At 43.1% G+C, this 19,494-nt stretch overlaps 1 protein-coding gene across 1 annotated transcript in view; it reads right to left on the bottom strand.

Moving 5' to 3' along the window:
• Positions 1-18,048, bottom strand: part of Vat1l (vesicle amine transport 1 like) — a 209,189-nt gene extending 191,141 nt beyond the window's left edge. The window contains exon 1 of the mRNA XM_004659597.2: positions 17,519-18,048. Within this exon, the coding sequence (XP_004659654.1) occupies positions 17,519-17,748 (230 nt within the window). The 5' untranslated portion in view covers positions 17,749-18,048. The remainder of the gene's footprint in view (positions 1-17,518) is intronic.
• Positions 18,049-19,494: the final 1,446 nt, after the last annotated feature.

Below are 19,494 nucleotides of genomic sequence, written 5' to 3'. Positions count from 1 at the left end.
GGGTGTAATAGTGGCATGGGTCTTATGGGGAAAACCAACTGCTCTCTAATTGGACTGGAGGCCTGCTCCATGGGAGGGAATACAAGCCTGATACTAAAAATCTACAATGGGGTAGTCATGAGCCCCCAACGTCTGCTGGTATCTGGCTAAATGTATATACTATGCTCACCAAACTGCCCAATAAATACTTCTCTTAATGTTCATAGCCATATATTAATGTTACTCTCACTTTTGGTTAGAGAAGCATCTCTTTTCAGATGACAGTAACCTTGGGATTACTCAGAAGGCACCATAGTGCTGAAAAGAAGTGACAAAGGAGTGCTCATTACTGAAACTTCTCTGTTATATCTTCCCCAAAGCTGAGGGTTCATTGCAGAAGAGGTGATGGAAAGAATGTAAGAGTCAAAGGAAGGGTAGAACTCCTTACAATGTGCTCCTCCTGACACAAAATGGTCTGGATATCCATGACCTTGCAGTATCTGACACTACCTACACAAGACCTTCATAATAGGAGGAAAAGATCATGACATCAAAATAAAAGAGAGACTCATTGAGAGGGGGAGGGTATATGATGGAGAGTGGAGTTGCAAAGGGGCAAGGGGTGGCAGGGAGGGAATTACCATGGGTTATTGTCTATAATTATGGAAGTTGTCAATAAAAAATAAATTTTAAAAAGATGCTAATTTAAATTTGAAAGAAAAGGTTAATAGGCAGCACTACCAAAATGCATGTAAGTTTTGCATATTGTTGGGGAAGAATCTACGTAAAATACTGGTTCCAGGCTTCTCACATGTCTGTGGGAAGCTGAGGTCACAAAATGCTATAGAAGTGAGGCATCAGGAAAGTTACCACCAGCTCTCTGCCTGGTGGCTATTGAGAGCCCCTGTTATCTGTGGGTTCTCTCTCACTCTGAGAAGGACAAAGTCAACCTAATGTGAGGCTTCGTCTGAGCAAAAGCAGCCAGGGGGAGCAATTCTTTATTCTGGTCTTGTCTTGCTGCTAATATGTTCATCAAAGCATTTAACTCCAATCCACATGGGGTCAAAGAAGCAGATGTTTGATTCATTTCCTCATTTACTAAGAACTGAAATTTTGGTTTCTTTTTCTTACTCCCAACTGATAACATGAAAATGCTTAGGAAAATAGGCATTGATTGATCTCAGAAAAGCTTGTTCGCATCTTTTTTTTTTTTTTCCTTTTTGACTTATTTAAGTACCCGTTTTGATATCTCAAGACAGAATACTTAGCTCTGGAAGAAAAATAGAGTCCAAATCAAGGACATCTTTTATACAAATCTCAAATGACATCTTATGTGATGACAGCCACAATTGTCCTGTGTTGACCATAGGCTAGAGAAGCCCCTTATGCTCAATAGTGTGCAGAAAGAGTAGGTTTCAGGTATCCCATGTACCTTCTCCTCATTGCCCTTAACAACAAACCCCTTGGGGTCTGGGTTCACATAACTCTGCCCAGCCTTTCTTTTTTTTAAAAAAAAAAATTTTTTTTTTAATTTATTTATTTATTTGAGAGCGACAGACACAGAGAGAAAGACAGATAGAGGGAGAGAGAGAGAATGGGCGCGCCAGGGCTTCCAGCCTCTGCAAACGAACTCCAGATGCGTGCGCCCCCTTGTGCATCTGGCTAACGTGGGATCTGGGGAACCGAGCCTCGAACCGGGGTCCTTAGGCTTCACAGGCAAGCGCTTAACCGCTAAGCCATCTCTCCAGCCCTCTGCCCAGCCTTTCTAAGCACAGATTTTTTTTTTTTTTTTGCATGTATGTGTGGTGTGCATGTATGTTCATTTGGGTGTGAGCACATGTGTGATGTTAAGTGTGCAGAGGCTAGAGGTCGACATCAGTGTCTTCCTTAATTGTTTTCCACCTAATTTTTTAAGACAAGCTTTTTCATTGAAACTTGGCCTCCTCACGTTGACTAGACTAGCTAGCCAGCCAGCGCCAGGGATCCTCTTGTCCCTGTCTCCACAGTACTAGGATTGCAGGAACACTATCACACTGGTCTTTCACATGGAAGATAGGGATCTGAACTCAGGCAGTCATGTCTGCATGGCAAGCAGTTTACTGACTAAGCCATCTCCCCAGGTCCTCTATCCACATTCTAAAATAACAAAGCACCCGCATGCATGAGATACATATGCGGTTCTCTGGTTCGTCTGATGATTTTGCATGGTGTACCACTTTCTTACAAAGTAAGCGATACGATTGCTGTCCTATCCAGATGCCTTTCTCCACAGCATATGCAATGATGATGAGGGCTATATAGCTCAGGATATTATTGTACAAGGTTTTGATTGCTACTGTGTCTGAGAACGGAAATATATTCAGATCATAAGTCCTAATTAGTATTCAAAGCACACTTCAGTAGTATTTCTAACATGGAACAAAATGGCCAAGGAAATATACTGAAATGTGAATTCCCAGAGACAGTTTTCAACAGAAACAGAAAGGCACAGTACAAACAACCTCTTTTCTAACTCTTTTTGTTTAGGGACCTGGCATTATTTATCTTCTCAGTCCCTCCTAGGGAGTAGCAGGAGGTATTTATTCTTCTGATAAATCCTGAAAAGGTTAACATCTCTATGCTCCATGTTTGATGTTGACCAACGCATCAACCTCAGACAGGCACTTGGCGGCAACTGGTTGCATAGAACATTTACTCTCATCCAATTTAAATCCAGCAGACCCTCTGTGTTTTGGGGCTTGGCAAGGCAATCATGTTACAACACTGATAATGACATCTGAGCTTCCATGAAGTTCAGAGCTCAGCAAATAAATGACTACACAGTATGACAATTCCACAAGAGGTGGCCGTTCAAGGGTCATGGTTAGCACAGAGACAATAGCTATTAACTTACTTCATGAGAACAGGGTGCTTCTCAGAGGAAAGTGTCACTTAGGAATGTGCATGTCCTTTGCTAATTGTCTACAAACTCTCCAGTCCAAACCCACTTCTCCATGGAGGAGGAAACAGTTCCAAGTGACTTTAGCTTGATTTCTCCATGGAGTCACACAGGGTGCAAAATATTCACAGAGAAACCATCCATTTTTCCGTGATGTTAGTTATTTCCTAAGACACTGCTAAACATGTAGTAAAACATGTAGTAAAATTGCTGTTATAATAGAGTAAAGGAAAAGGGGTACCAACTGGAACAGCAATATTTAACAGAACATCTATGATGGTGGAGATGACCCTTATGCAATCAAATACTCTAGCCATTGGGCATGTGTAGTTACTAAGCACATCAAATGTGGATACTGTGAGCGTATGCTACTTTTCTTATAGCTGTGGTCAAATACCTGACAGAAACAACTTAAGAGGAAGGATTATTTATTTTGGCTCATAGTTTAAAGGGTTTAAGTCCCTTGCTCTTGGCTCCATTGATTCTGGGCACGTGGTGAAGCAGAATAATGTGGCAGAAAGCATGTGGAGGAGAACGTTCACATTGTGGCAGACAAGAAGCAGAGTGTGGAAGGGAATGGCAGCAGGTATATCCTGTGAGACTAAGCTCCAGAGACTTACTTTCTCCAACTAGACCCCACCATCTAGTGTTTCCATAGCCTCCCAAAACAGCGCCAGTAGCAGGGGACCAGGAATTCAATACACGTACCTGTGGGAGACAGCTCAGGTTCAAAACATAAGTATTATGGTTTGAACTGGATTTCAAGTTTTGGTTAATTAACATTTAAGTATCATTAGCTCAAAAAAGAGTTGGCAGTAAAAGCACTAACTTCCTGTCTTTCCTATTAATTATGAGCAATTTCAGAACTCTGTCTTTCAAAAATGTTGAATGCTTAGCTCAGGGCCAATCAAAAACAAAGAGTGATTCTTCTACTGAAAAGAGGAACTGTCAGTGATGTGAACTCTTTGCTTCCTTTTTGTTAAAGGAATTATCCCTTGGCTCTGCTTGGCTAGCAGCCTGTGTGTACATGGGTAGAGCAGCAAAGGGAAGAATCAAGAATATCAGAGATTTGCTAGATGGAGGCTCTTTGGAATGAGTGCAGATTTATCCTTGGAAGATATAAAAGATAATTGCAAGGAGTGAATAAGAAGATATATGTGAAAGAACAGAGAGATTCAGAACAAGGTTCAAAGTCTGGGAGAGTTTGAAGAGCAGTTTGGAGAACATAGAAGTCATTGGGGGATAAGAGTAGGAAAACAAAATATCCTCTCTCTCTCTCTCTCTCTCTGTGTGTGTGTGTGTGTGTGTGTGTGTGTGTGTGTGTGTGTGTGTGTGTAAGGGCATGTGAATGCCATGGCACATATGGGGGAATTCAGAGGCAGCCTTGGGGTGTCGGTCTTTGCCTTCCATCTTGTTTGAGACAGGAGACAGTCTCCCCCCCACTGCTCAGTCCCACTGCTGCAGACATCAGACTATCTGACCCATGAGCTCTGGGACTCTTCTAACTCAATTTTCATTGCTGTTGGGATTACAAAAGCCTGTACTACTTTCATCTGGCTGGGGATGCTAACTCTAGTCATCAGGCTTGCACAGCAAGCACTTTTAACCACTGGGCCATCTTCCCAGCTCATAAAACATATTTTTGAGACATTTTCTCTGCAGCACTAATAGGTCTAGCTTTCATGTTTTCTCAGGGCCTCTGTAGTTTGACACAGCTTTTCAGTTAATTTTGGAGTTGCGTCTCTATTTAAGAGTGAGCAGGCACAGCCATGTTAAGGAAATGAAGGAAGGAAGGTGACTAGGAAAAGGAAAGAATATTGCACAAGGAAGAAATGGAGTCTCCTCTCCCAAAAGTTCTGTTGGCTGAGGACAGAGACCTTGAGGCTAAGAGGAGGCAAGGAGATGGTAATGTCCTTTTCTATTTATTTCTATGCAGTCCTGGAGGCACCAGCTCTCTGAAGACACTGTTTCAGGAAGGGGGTTCCATTAATGTCTACACTGCACATCTCTGGTTCTGACTGCAAAAGGTTGAGTCAGAGTTTATTACAAGGTCCCAACATGAAACAATTTTAGTGAGTTTATCTGGGAGGATAAAAGGAATCCAATTACAAAATCATTCAGACCAATCACGAGTGGTGGGCTTAATAGTTTTCCATTAGCTGATTGAACTACGTATAGCATAGATAAATGAAAAAGCAATCCTTTCTGATTCTACTCCAGGGATGCTTTACTTTTTCCACCAAAGATGCATGAGTGATCATATTGGGAGGAGAGGGTAGTCTAACGGTCTCATCAGATTTACAAGAATCATTAGGTTCAAATCACCTGAGCTACGGACTGTGCACTATGCATCTATTGGCTGCAGAACAGCTATGTTTTCTGAGAACAACAAACCTTACCCTAAGGGAAGATGTAAAAAAAAAAGTAAATTCTCTGTGCCATTTGTCACCATTCAAGCTACCTTCCCACTCCAGGGGCTTAGGTCTAAGACAGAACAGAGAAAATAGGTGTTTAAGGAGGGAATGGATGAACTCTGGAGAGACACATTCTGTCCCAAATTCCAGCTCTCTAATTAGGTATGTGATTTGGAGCAAGTTGCTCCATATCTCTGGCTCTGCTTCCTTGTCTGTAACATTCCTGTTATCATAGAGATCCCAAAAGAAGACTGAATATATTGTTGAAGCACAAACAAAGGATTCTATGAGGGCTATTATGATAATTAGGGTATAGTAAATAATAAGAATGTCCTTATATTAACCCTAAACACAGGGAATCTGACTCCACTGGCAGTGGAGAAAAAAATGGGGCCATAATCAGAGTGGCTTCCTGTGTGTCAAGGGGACTAAAACAAGGCAACAGGAAAAGGCCACGCTCAAAAGGGGACCCAGTGAACTGCCTTCATGAGCATCCAAGCAACACCCCCTAGGGAATCCTTCCAACTTGTCTAGGGGTTAAAGGGTGGAGGCCTGATGCCTATAAAGGAAGTGGGTCCTGAGTCAGAAATATGGCTTGTTTTAAATCTCTGTTAGCCTTCAAGTGTGTGAACATATGAAGCTATGGGTGCACAGGTGTCACAGGAGTGCCTGAGTGAAGGTTCTTCTCCCCAAGAGGCCTGGCCTCCAACACATGCTAGAACCAGAGTTCTGGAGGGAGAAAATGACAGAGGGTCTTCACAAGTCAGAGCCCCACATCTTACAGCCTCAGGAAGGTAGTTATCAGAGAATAGCAAAGTGATTATCTGGCTTCAATAGAAAAGAGTGTGTGAAGGAGAAACAAAAGACTCTGGAGTTTTCACAGGTCCTCACTCAAAGACCCAGCAGAGATTTGGGTTTTTGAAATTGGGTTTCCTATTTGAAAAATGCTAAATATACTTAAGTTTCTTGTTGAAAAAAATTGATGACGGACAGGGGCTTGAAGCCACACTCCCCTAGAATGACCACTGGCTATATTAGGCAGGCTATACTTACTATTTGGAAAAAGTGAATCATTTATTTAATTATTCATCCTACAAATACATATTATCTAGTGTTAACCAAGCACCATGCTTAGTGGTCAAAAGGTAATCAATAGCAGACAAAGTTCTTAGAATTTCAAGGTTACCAAAAGATGTAAACGGCTACGGGCTTCAAAGTTAAAATTATTATCTACGTTATTGGTAAGATTTAATAACTTTGCCCTGAGAAATGTAAGGTCACAATATATGGAATGGGGATGCCTTTTCCAGGCCAGTAGCTGAACTTTCTGTTTTTCTAAAAAGTATCTTCTAGCCAGTTATTGTGGCACATGCCTAAAATTCCAACACTTAAGAGGCTGAAGTTTGAGGCCAGCCTTGGTTTAATGGACAGTTCAAGGCCAGTCTTACAAATTCCTGAGAACCTACCTCTTCCTCTAAAACAAAACAAAAAAAAAAAATGAGAAAGAGAAGTGAGAGAAAGAAAAAAGAAGACAAAGAACAGAAAAATGAAACTGGCATCTTTTATTTGCCCATAATGTCTGACATTGTCATCAATTCAGTGTGTTTGTTATCCTCATATTCTGGTCACTACCTTCTGCTCATTTTTGAGTGTGTGGGCTTCATGTTTCCTGGTGGGCTGCCAATCATATGGACTTATTCATCCAAGTCAGTATAACAGAGAATCTGGCAAAGATACATAAACGTGGACATCTTAGCTCCTTATTCCTTTGAGGTGAGGTGAGAGTCATCTCTCAAGGATGGTATGTAATTTTCAAATAAGCAATCACAGCTGGGTGTGGTGGTGCATGCCTTTTATCCCAGCACTCAAGAGGCAGAGATAAGAGGATCACTGTGAGTTCAGTGTCAGCTTGGGCTAGAGTGAGACCCTGCTTCAGAAAAACAATAAATAAATAAATAAATATCAGATTCCTTTCTTGCTATATAAAAATTGTTAGAAAATGAATTGGGCTTGCTAAAATTATAAAAGGTAGTTGGAACTAAATGCTGCAACCTTTCTTCATGTCAAAAAGAATTTTCACTGCCCAAGAAATGCCCGAGCTAGTTCCTCAGAAGAGAGAGGATGGAAGTGGAGAGAAGGAGAAGATGAGAGAGTCTAGAAGCTCAGAGACTCATGTATCATGCTGGTTAGCATGAATGAAATAGGAGAAAGTCAAGGAGGAACAGACTGCTTCTCCCTTTGCAGGGTTCTAAGTCTGGCCCAGGTCCTGGAGCACAGTAGGAGCATAATACATCTTGCTTCCACTTCCTTCGGTGCTCCTTCAGGAATTAATCTTGGTGCATACTACCTGTGCTACTTTTTGCTTGTGTATGTGTGTGTGGTGTGTATGTATGTATATTCCTATGTGCGAGATAAATGTGCATGTGTGTGAAAGCCAAAGGTCAGCATTGAGTGTCCTAATATATTTGCTTCAACCTTATTTATTGAGACAGGTTCTCACTGAGCTCAGAGCTTACCAACTGGGCTAGACTAGCTGACCAACAAGCTCAAGGGATTCTCCTGTCTCTTCCCCGCCAGTGCTGGGATTACAAGTGCACACTTCTACACCTGGCATTTATGTGGGTGTTGGGGATCCAAACTCAGGTCCTTATGCTTGTACAGCAAGCATTTTACCTGCTGAACCACCTTCTCAGTCCTGTCTGATCTACTTTTGATGCTAGGATATTATACCCTTTGGAGGAAACATGTGAGGCATGAATCATGCACTCCATTCAGAAAACTTTATTAAGGACTGAGGATGTAGTGGTAGAGTATGCACTTGCCTACCAAATACAAAGCTGTGGGTTATATTGCGAGCACCACATGCAAACAGTAACTTTTGTGAAGAGTAGGGGAGGAGCGCTTTCTAATGTTATAAGTCTTTACATCTTCCTCCCCATCAATAATGCTTTTCCGACACACAGTATGTGGTGAAGAATTAATTTATCAAACAAATATTAAAAGTCATCATCTGGGTTAGGTATTTTGGATGCAATGTTTATTTTAATCCTGCACAAAATGTTAGCCTCTAGATACAATTATGCTCATATTGTAAATAAGCAAATTGAGGCTTTAAGGGAGCAATTAATTTTGGGGGGGATATACTAGTTGCTAAAATAATTAGAAGAAGGATTTGCATCCAGGTCCATCTCACTACGAATGGACTATTTTGTAACTGAAAATATTTTGAACCATTTGGGTGTACAGATGGCGGCACGCCAAGAGAGGACTCTATCGCTACCTGCACAGGGGATAATTATCTTTTTTTTTTTTTTTTGGTTTTTCAATGGTAGGGTTTCACACTGGTTCAGGATGACCTGGAATTCACTCTGTCATCTCAGGGTGACCTTGAACTCACAGCAATCCTCCTACCTCTGCCTCCCGAGTGCTGGGATTAAAAGTATGTGCCACCACGCCTGGCGAGATAATTATCTTGTATTGATCTCTGAGGACAACAATTGTTTTGAGCTGCCAAGGGTAACAAGACCCAATGCTTTAGCTCTCCAAGGGAGTTTTCTTGGTTCTATCTGGATAATGCTAAAGGGGAAGCTTGCTGAAGAGTCAGAGGTCACTAACAAAAAGAGATTACAAACAGAAGCTGAATGCACACTCCTGTAAGAAAAGATCCCACCCAAAGATAACCCGGATTCCCTTAGTGTAGCATCTCTGCTGTCTCTTGGGCCTTCAAATATAAAACTCATTCACTTCAGTACCATGACTCCAACCAATATCCTGTATGAGCTCACACAGAGGAGTAAAACTAATTTGAGATTATATTCCTGCTGCCCTTTCCTATGAAGGGTCACTTCTGGCTTCCAATTAAACTTTTTCTTCTATTACAAATGCCAAGATGTCAAAAAGAATCCACTTTAGGAGAGAGAAGTACAAAGAAGTTGAGGCCATGGGAGTGTGATTTCTCCATGCCTGTGAGTATTGTTGACAGTGTTGAATGTCAGCAATGGACCCAAAGGTTATAGGGTTTGTGATCTTTTCAATGCAGTGAGCCATACTCCCAAGGATGATCTGTCTTCATCTTCAGCTGTCAGATAAATTCTTGTTGCCACCCGACAGTGGCTATGCAAAGGGCCGGTATGGTGGTGGCAATAAATTGGTCCAAATCTATTTCTAATTTTAGGAGTAAGACTCAAAGCCAGCAATCTGATCCTTGTGGCCATTATGGTTGTGAGAAATATTTAGAACCAGGAGGCACCAGTTCAAGTCTTGGGTTCATCTTTTGCAGCCTGAGTAACTTAAAAAGGACTGTGACCCTCGTTGAGAATCTGTCTTGTGCACAGCATTATCAGGCTTCCATTCAGCCAACCTTTATAATACCTAAAAATGGACATTATTACCAGGGTGAATTAAATTAAACATGTGGTTTGCTTAAGATCAAATAACTGAGTGAGGCAGAGTTAGGCTCACAACCTTCTCATAATCTCAACCTAACTTTGGAACTCCTGTTTCCTCTCCTAGAAAATAAGGATGGTAATTCCTGTGCTGTCCACCTTGTGACCAAATGCAGAGGTAGTGTGCATCATGGGTTTTGTTGCTGGAGAAATGCTGGTATTGGAGGGTGGGATAACACAAGAGCTAAGTAACATGCTCCAACACACCTGGATGAACAGCAGCAAGAAAGGCAAAATTCTAACCTATGGCTGCTTGTAAACACAATCCAGGTACTTCCTAAAATCAGCTTCTGGCCCACCTTCTGCTTTCCTTCCAGAGGGCAGACCAACCATCTCCACACATACTTTCCACAGGCTAAATGGATGAACTACTGTTTTATCCTTTTGAACCGAGAGCTTTGCACATGCTAAACAAGTGTTTGATGACTGAGCTACAATCTGAGCTCAGAATAAGCTTTTTCTTAGTGGACATGTCTGCCTCCATTCCTGCTTTCTTTAGGCACTTTCTCTGGATGCCAGGTTATTTTAATTCCACAACTTTGACTTCCACAAGTTTTGAGGACATATTTACTATGGAAAAGTAATCAGATTTAGGACATTAGTGATTGTTAGCAAATTAAAATTTTCTAAATTGCACTGTTAAGCTATTTGCAATTTACTTTGTTTTTATTGCACTAAAATTATTTCCACTTGAATGAATCTGTTCCACATAAAATATTATTACAATTAATTTTAATTTCTCACCCTTGTCTCCCCTCCACTGTAAAATTTTCCAATTATTGCATTTCTTATTGGGGTTAATCTTTGGCAGCCATTATTTTTTGTAGGCATCATAATAGAAAAATGTGAGGAAGACAGGATTATGTAGAGATACAGATGAGGGAGGATGGACAGAGAAAGGAAAGAAAAGACAGACTTCTCTTTTGAAGTGAAATCAAAATACTTTTATAGGGACAAGATCGCTCTATATAAATAATTGGTTCTAGTTATAGGATTAAGACACACTTCTTCTTCTCTATCAAAAATAAAAAGAGCCACTGTGTTGTGATTTGAATGTGAAATGTCTCCCACAGGTTCTTGTGTTTAAATTCAAGATCCCTAGATGGCAGAACTGTCTTTTGGAAGTTGTGGAACTTTAAAGGTGGGAGTCATGTGAGGCCAGGTTGGGTCACTGAGAGCAGGACTTTGAGAGGCCAGCACTGTTTCCAGCTCAAGCTTTCTACTTCCTGATCCACCAAGATATGAACAAGAAACAGCCTCACAGTCCCACCACCATGAACTGAGCCTCTCCAACTGTCACACCTTCCTTGACATGATGGACAGCTCTCTATGAACTGTGAGCCAGACTACACCTCTCATCCCTCACATTGATTCTGTCAGGTCATAGTGACATGAAATGCCAATTGATACACAGTGATTCTGTTTCCTTTCTATGTTGCTGAGAATAAAGAATGTCCATATGGCATGTGCTTGAGAGGCTGAAACAGAAAATCCTCATCCATGATAGGCTAAAACAGAAACAACTAAGAGTTCTAGGCCAGTAAGGGTTCCTTGTCTCAAAACAAATTAAGTCCAAAGAATGTTCACCGCCTTTCTGGGTAAAAAGCAGTCATCACCATCCTCAGACCTCATCAGCAGGAATACAGCTATCAGGAAAGGGAAAACTTCAGTAAACAAGAATGACCCCTGATCCAGCAGTTGCCTGGGCACATAACCATATGGGCCTCCATTATGACACAGCACATAGTCACATTCTCTTGTCAAATTCTGCTACTTTCACCCAACACAGAGTGATTCAGACCACTTTAGTCCAATCTCCATGTCACAATGGCACATGGCTTAGGTATCAGAGTTTCTTTGAGCAATTTCCCATTTTATAAGCAATGCTGCCATTGAACTTTATGGTGACAAGTTAATGTCAAGTGGCTTGGGACATGTTGTGTTCAAGTTGTTAGCATTTGCAATAGTTCAGTCAAGCAAAGGAGGCAGAAGAGGGACCTCCAGTATCTTGAGTGGCTCCAAGGAGTGGTGATTATGTTTAATCAGCCTGGGTGGCTTGGATCAAGTCACAGCGACCCATTCCTAAGGCATGCCATACCTCAGAAGTACAGGGGAAATGGATGTGGTACAGGAACACGAGAGCTTTAGTAAGCAGGAAGACAGATAGGTGCAGTTTTACAATCTTGAATCATATCAGCTCCTTCAAATCTATGAAATGTATTCATGGTTCTTTTGCTATATTACCACTGCTGGGTTTGTCTGCCTCTTTGCTTCTTGGTCTCTTGTCATCTCTCAGTCTTTCACTCTGTATCTTTCTTGCTCTATATTATTGTGTCTTTATTACTTGCCTTGATATTCTCTGGCTCCTAGATTTGTAGAATCCAAGAGCAAGATGGAATTAGATTTCGACATTGCTCTTCTGTTTGGAAGTCTGAGACCCTGAGAGCTCCTCTTTAAATCACAGTCAGTAACACTGACCTGGTTGACTTGCCATCGGGATGGAAGAGCATTTGTATGTGCAACTCAGTTCCTGGCTTAAAACAACTGCCCCAAAATATTCACTTTCCCCCAGTCACCAATGTGTCCAAGTGACATATCAGAATTCAACCCATCTGCTGGCTTGCTTCTGGTGTGGCCTGCCCTCAGCCCATTTTCAGATTAGCCAATGGGGCCATGACTGGCTGGAGCCATTTTTCATCTAGTTGGTCTCTTTCCAGCAGTTTCATATGACCTCTCATTGTAAATCACTCTGGGAAAAATAAATGTCCCCAATCCATTAGTGCCTTTCTGCCACAAGCCAATTTGAGCCACAAACTAGACAAGGCTTGTTAATGGCCACTTAAATACATTCCTAAAGCCCAACCTGGAGACCCTTAGCCAGCCAAAAGTCTTTTCAGCTTCTATCCAAGAGACAGGATACTGATGCTGACAAAGTATAGATCTGAACCTGATCAGTTGGGGGGTGGGACCACACACTCTGGTTTGCCTAGGGCAAATACCATTGGTCTCTGATATGTCAGAATTGTTACCACATGCCACTTTCACTTTCAAAAGTATTCCAATTTGAATAAAACCATACAATGTATCTATGGCAACCAAGAACAATAGTTTAGATAATGATATCCTTTATAAACCATCAACTATGTACCAGTCTTTATGATAAAGGTCTTGTATCTTGCAATTCATTTTAACTTCAGTTAATAGCCCTAAGAAAGGAGGCATTGCTGTCATCTCCATTTATATATAAGAAAATTCATGTTCAGAGGAGTTAAGCAACCAGAGAACGTCATTGTGCCTTGCTGAGATCCCTTCTTGGTCATGCACTCTTCCCCACATACTGGGATGTTGGCTGCTCATGGCTCATAGCTTTCCCCTTCCCTGGAGAACTGTACCAGATCAAACATAAGCACCTCTTCTTGAGAGACCTCAGTGACTCCAGCCAATGACACATGGGCATCACTTCCTTATTTGAATACAGGCAAGTATGTCATTGGCCATTTTTCATTGTATCAACCTTATTAGTGACAGTTTAATACTGTGCTGTTTGGGACATCTTGTGTTTAAGTTTTCAATGTTCACAATAGTCCAGTAAAGCAAAAGTGGTGGAGGAAGGACTTTTAGTATCTTGAGGAGTTCTGAGGATTTATAATGAGAAGCTGCATGAAACTGCATGCTGGAAAGAGACCAACTAGGATAAAAAATGGCTCCAGCCAGTCATGGTCCCATTGGCTAATCTTGCTACTAGGTGAGACTGACTGCAGTGGGATCATGCCATTCCTGAGCACTCTCTTCTGTCCTACCCCGTTTTCCTTGCTGCCTGTGTCTTGAACGCACTCCTTCAATAAACTATTGGATAATGACTCACTGTTCTAGGCTTCAAAGAGCTGGACCTATGGCCTACAGTTAGCGAGGAAAAGAGCTGGGACTCATGTCTACCAATTCCTGAGTAAGCATTTGCTACATGATATTAGTTATATGGTGTAAATGAGATTTAATGATATCCTCCAGGCAGTACAATAAAACAAACTGAGGCTGGGACAATGACCCAGTCAGTAAAAGTACTTGCCACACAAGCATGAGGGGCTGAGTTTGCATCTCAAGCACCCATGTCAATGCTGGGTATGTAGATGTGTGCTTGTCAGCCTATAATTCCAGAGGCAGAGATAGACCCCAGAACAAGCTAGCCAAATCAGTGAGCTCTTTATTCAGTGAGAGATTTTGTCTCAATAAATAAGGTAAAGAGCAACATAGGGAGATATTCAAAGTCAACCTCTGGCCTCCACACTCACACACCTGAATACACAAGTATACCCACATGTATGTGAACATTCATACACACACACACCACAATCTCCAAGGTGTCACCAATGAGCATGTTACATATATAGTAGAAATGATAAGAGTCACAGAGGCAACAACTGCTGCTTATTGTGTGTAGATAGTGGGTCTGTTCCTGCATTCTTCTGATTCTCTTGATCCAGAAGGATCATCTTGCTGTCCCCACTTTGCAAACAAAAGCCAAGAAACTTGGAGAAAGAAAGACATGCCCATCAAGGTCATGTATATTAGAAGAGACACGGCCCAAGCTGACCCTCAGGTCTATCTTTCTTCAAAGGTCACTCACTTTCTCTACTTGGCGACTTAATCCCCTGTGTCAGCCTGTCAATGAATAATGGAGCCCCCTTTAGTTGATATTCATTAGATAGGAGACTTATTTCAGTCCCTTTATCCCTTTATTCCCAGCAGTAGCTCTTTTGTAGCTGCATTTGAACATGGCTGTCCTTTCTGGGAAAAGCCATATTGCTTTGGGAATAACCAAAGAATGTCCCCATAGCCATGCACAAAAACAACAAAGGAAGAAACCAAGATTCAGAGAGTCAAATCACATTTCTTGTGGCTTTCCAAGGGAGACAAAATGGAATAAAAGGAAAATAATAGAGCTTTAAGGAGAAAAGTACAAATCCTAACTCCATTTGTGTGACATTTTTGGCAAGCCATTCAATGTCCCCAAGCCCCAATTTGTTCTATATTAAAAATTTCCTGAACTGGAGGAATGGCTCAGTAGTTTAGGCATTTGCATGCAAAGCCTAAGGACCTAGGTTTAATCCCCCAATTTCTGTCTCTCTCTATTTTAAATATTTTATTTATTTATTTGAGAGAGAAAAGGGAAAGAGAGAAGGAGAGAGAGGGAAAGAAAGAGAATGGGCTTGCCAGGGCCTCCAGCCACTGCAAACATACTCCAGACATGTGTGCCCCCTTGTGCATTTGGCTTACATGGGTCTTGGGGAATCGAACCTAGGTCCTTTGGCTCTACAGGTAAGCACCTTAACTGTTAAGCCATCTCTCCAGCCTAAATAAATAAAAATATTTTTAGAGAATTCCTGCCTCATCAGTCCATGAGATAGAACGTGTGTGCCTTCCTTCCACTTCTCTTCTATCTCTGTTCAGTTTATTGCACTCTCCACAGACTCCCAGGTCTGAATACTTCTAACTCAAAGTACTACACTTTTTGCCTAAAGATAAAGCATATCCTGTTTTATAATAAAAGGTTCCCATTAGAAACAGGAGCAGATAAAAAGAGGCCTTCAGCCATGAGGCCTCATTTGATTCATAAAAACCCAGAATAAGTCATGTTGGATGTCAAGGCTGAAACTCACACTCAATGAACCTCATTGGCTAGCCGATCCTAGCCTACTGGAGGAGAGGCCCAGCGGGCTCTTTCCACAAGCTATTCCAATCCTGCTTGCAAACTGATTAACTCTTTCACCAGCTTGATGAAGGGAACAATCAATTGGGGACCATTTGCAATGCTGTATTCCAAGTGTAGTCCATGCCTGTGTAACTTTCTGAACAGGTGGGGGATCTGTAATGTGTGTGTGTGTTTGTGTGTGTGTGTGTGTGTGTGTGTGTGTGTGTGTTTGTGTGTGTGTGTGTGTGTTAAAGGATAGATTTTTGTGTCTAGCTCTGAAAATCAACTTCACTGCCTTCATCTTGACATTATTTCAAGATGTTCCAGCTCTTATAAGCATTTATGCACTTAGCAGGAGTCTACTGAATGCAGAAGTTGGATAATAGATCCATTTGCACTGAAAATACAACCCTTTCTTTAAGAAGTATCTATAATATTTCCTTCTCTGACACTGGAATCTAGAACTCAACCCTCAAGTTGAATGAAGGGCCATAAATCACATGCACAAATACAATTATATGTATACGTGTGTACATATATGCATGCACATCTATATTTACAGTATTTTTGATGGGTTATTGGAGGAAGAAGAGTTATTAACACAATGCTTTAACTGTACAAGGCAAATGCTCTTCTATCAACACATTCTCCTCCAAGCTCTCTCCTGATTTATTAGTAAGAACAGAAAAAAGCTTTGCCTTCTGGGACCAATCACTTTGGCTTAGTAAGAGTTAATAGAAAGAATGGTATAGAATTCTTAGATTGGCAGAAGTCTCTTCCCGTACCTCCAATTCCTCAGAAATGCCTCAGAGCAGTGTTTCAAGTCAAACATGACCAGCTTCACATACGAAGAGCTAGCCAGAGACTAGTGCCCACTGCTCCCACCAGCTGCCTCCCCATCTGGCCAATGAAGCCTGCCTGCTGTCCGGGTGATGGAGGGTGCAAGGAGGTAATCTCCTTTGCATTGCTCTTGACACTGGATCAGATTGCAGATTGTGGGTATCCTGTACTTTAAGTCTATCCTGGAGAGATGCGAGCTGCCTGCTACTTTAGGGAGCAGTGTGCCTTAGGGGCTTCTGAGATCCAGCCAGTTCCCCTTACGCTTCCCAGGTCCACGGGGCATTGGGACTTTGCCATTAGACTTCCCCTGAACTCTGTGATCATGATGGTGTCATGTCCCCATGCACCAAAAGGCTTGAAGTCCCAGCTGGATATGGGTCTGGGGAAGTTTCCACAGGAGGAATGGGGAATAGAGGGCTTTTAGAGAGTGGGTTTGTGAGATGCGCTCAGGAGTTCTGCAGGAGATTGGTTAGTGAAGCACAGGAGTGGGAGGGAAGAAGCAGGTAGCCTACAGCCCTGACCTCATCCTTTGCCCAGCGTAGATGCTGGGGACCTAACCCTGTCTCTTCCCGGTTCGGTTCCTTTCTTCAAGCCAGGTCAAGGGAAGGGAAAAATGCAGGAGGGCGGGTGCAACCCTGCTCCTGGCCCCCCAGCCCCGCCAGGACAACCAGAGGTTAAAAGATGGAGTTTCAATTCCCAGCCACCCTACATTTTGGCAGCTGAATCACTGGGCACATCACAAATTTCCTCTGAACCGCGGTTTTCTCATCTGTAAAGGAGAGTAAGACCAGTACCTAGCTCACTGGTTCCCAGAAAGTATCAAGTAGGATCGCATACGTAAAACTCAAATTCTCATCTAGCACACAGCGATTATTGTTTGTAAACTCTTGTTATCCATCAAGTCACCCCTTCCCCCGTGCTGGCTGCCGAGCTGTCCTTCTAGACCTACACAGGGTTACCTTGTAGACCCCTTGTGCTGGGCGCCACCATCCTCCCCATCACCCTACGTCTGGCCTGGGGAGATCCACCACTGAGCATCTCCCCGGCATGGGCTGGCACAAACCGCTGGAGAGGCTCAAAGAGCCGGGCTAGGACGCGGTGAGAGCGCCGCCGGAGCCGGGTACCAGGGCAGGGTCCCACTGAGGCTCCCCCACCCCCACGCGGAGCGCCAAGCGCGCAAAGACAGAAAGCTAGAAAAGCGCAGATACTGGACCAGGCTTTGACGCGGATCTTGAGCTCGCCTTCCTGCGGCTCGGGCATGGCCTTCCTGGACAGCCGTAGCTTGTTGAGCCCCCCGAAGCCAGCCAGCACCACGGCGCGCATCTCCTGGGCATCCCCGAGGCGGTGCGAGTCGCCGCTGCCGCCCTCCGCGGGCTCCTTGCTCGCTTCCTTCTCGATCATTTGCTCCGTCTCTTCCGCCTTCTCCACGCCTTCCTTGGCCATGGCGCGTGGGGGCGCGGGGCACACGGGCTGCGGCTCGGGGGTCGGAGCTGCTCTCCCGCGGGTTCCTCCTGTTGAATGTGGGATGCTCTTCTGCTCTTCTGTGCAATGGCTGCAGCCTCAGCCCGCGGAGCCGCGGTCCACGGCCTCCGCCGTAATCCTCAGAGGAGCCGCGCCCAAGTGCCCCTCCTCCGGGCCCGCGGCCACCTCTCTTCCTTCCCCCAAATTAAGCGTCAAGCCTAATTTCTGAGTGAGTTTGCTACAGCTTTAAAACTAGATGTGCCCAAGACTGGACTTGTGAATAAAACACAGGTAGAAGCCTCCTTATCCTATCTCCCTCACCGCCACCACCCCAACCCGCCCGCCCACCCAGTGCTGTGGGTGCAGTATTTGGTTATATACGGCACAGGCTCCGGCGCCTTGAAATGGACAGTGAAGAATGTCTGGGCCTGGAGAATGCTGTCTCCAGAGCAAGTTGCCTCCTTTCTCGCTGCTAGGCAGGGGTGGTGGAGCTAGGTGGGAAATTGGGTTGCTTCCCATCTGCGGGTTGTGAGGCGGACCGCAGGAAGATGCAGGAAGCGGGGGTTAGAGATCCCAGGCAGAGCTCTTTAGAATCTAATCCAGTTCTTTTCATCCAGTGTCACCCGGGATGCTCTGCCCTGCGCATTCCCTGGGCTTCCTTAGTACAGCAGATTCTCAGCACCCTTGTCATTTTGGGCCAAGGAAGAGCGCCTGAAACCTCTCTCTCTCTCTTCCTTTGTTTTGCTTTGCTATTTGAAGGAAGAGCGAGCTCATAGAAAAACTTCTATTTTCTGGAGCTGGGCATGTTGGCACATGCCCCAGCGTTCAGTAGGTTGAGGTAGGAGAGAAACCCTAGCTCGAAAGAACTTAAGTAAAAGTTTACGAAAATAGATGTAACCAGATCGCGTCCAACAACTTCCCATTAAACCTAAGATATATTAAAACTTAAAAAAAAAAACAATTTACGTTTTCTTAAAGAAAAGATGAGATTGGGGGTACCTTGTAACAGTTTAAGGAAAGTGAGATAACTGAGGTGCAGGAGGCATATATAACACTGTATGTAATGTCTGACTTTGGCATCTCAGGTGACATTGATCTTTCCTGAGTATACACATTCATAAAATGGATAGAGTCTTTTTTTTTTCTTTTTCTGCATTGTGCTAAGTACAGGGCTGGCTATTTCAGAGACACTGGGGTCCTTACCTTTGAGGAACTATCTCAGAGAAGGTAGGCCAGACAAAAGGAATAAAGGAATGTGGCAGAGGTAACCAGGCATCAGTGTCTTCTTCCTTCAATCTGTTTTTGAAGCCCTTAGGAACCCCTCAAAGTATTGTCCCATCTAAGGAGAGTGTCATAATGGAAGTGAAGTCTTTCTGTAAGAAGATATGAAAAGTGATATTAATGATCTTAGAAATTTTATCTAAAGCATGTGAAATGGCTCAGTAATTCCCTATGGCTCAGAGCGTTATTTCCCTTTCTGCCACAGGACTCTGCAGCTGTTGTGCCCTTAACTGGGTAGAATGTACCACCACCTTCATCTGGTGTTCATTACTTTTTCACCTTCACCCAGTTCATATATCTCTTGTGGTAGGTACCCCAAACCTTTACCCATCAGTGTTCATGTCAGTTTATGACTAAGATATGATGTACTTGGTGATGTCTTGTTCCTTTGTCCAACTTATACTTCGTGTGGGCAAGAGTTATTCTGCTTTTTGTTTGAACTCCATT

Source organism: Jaculus jaculus, chromosome 1, assembly GCF_020740685.1.
Source record: "Jaculus jaculus isolate mJacJac1 chromosome 1, mJacJac1.mat.Y.cur, whole genome shotgun sequence".
Taxonomy (NCBI): domain Eukaryota; kingdom Metazoa; phylum Chordata; class Mammalia; order Rodentia; family Dipodidae; genus Jaculus; species Jaculus jaculus.
The sequence above is the reverse complement of the archived record's forward strand: the minus strand, read 5'-3'. Positions and strand labels throughout refer to the sequence as shown.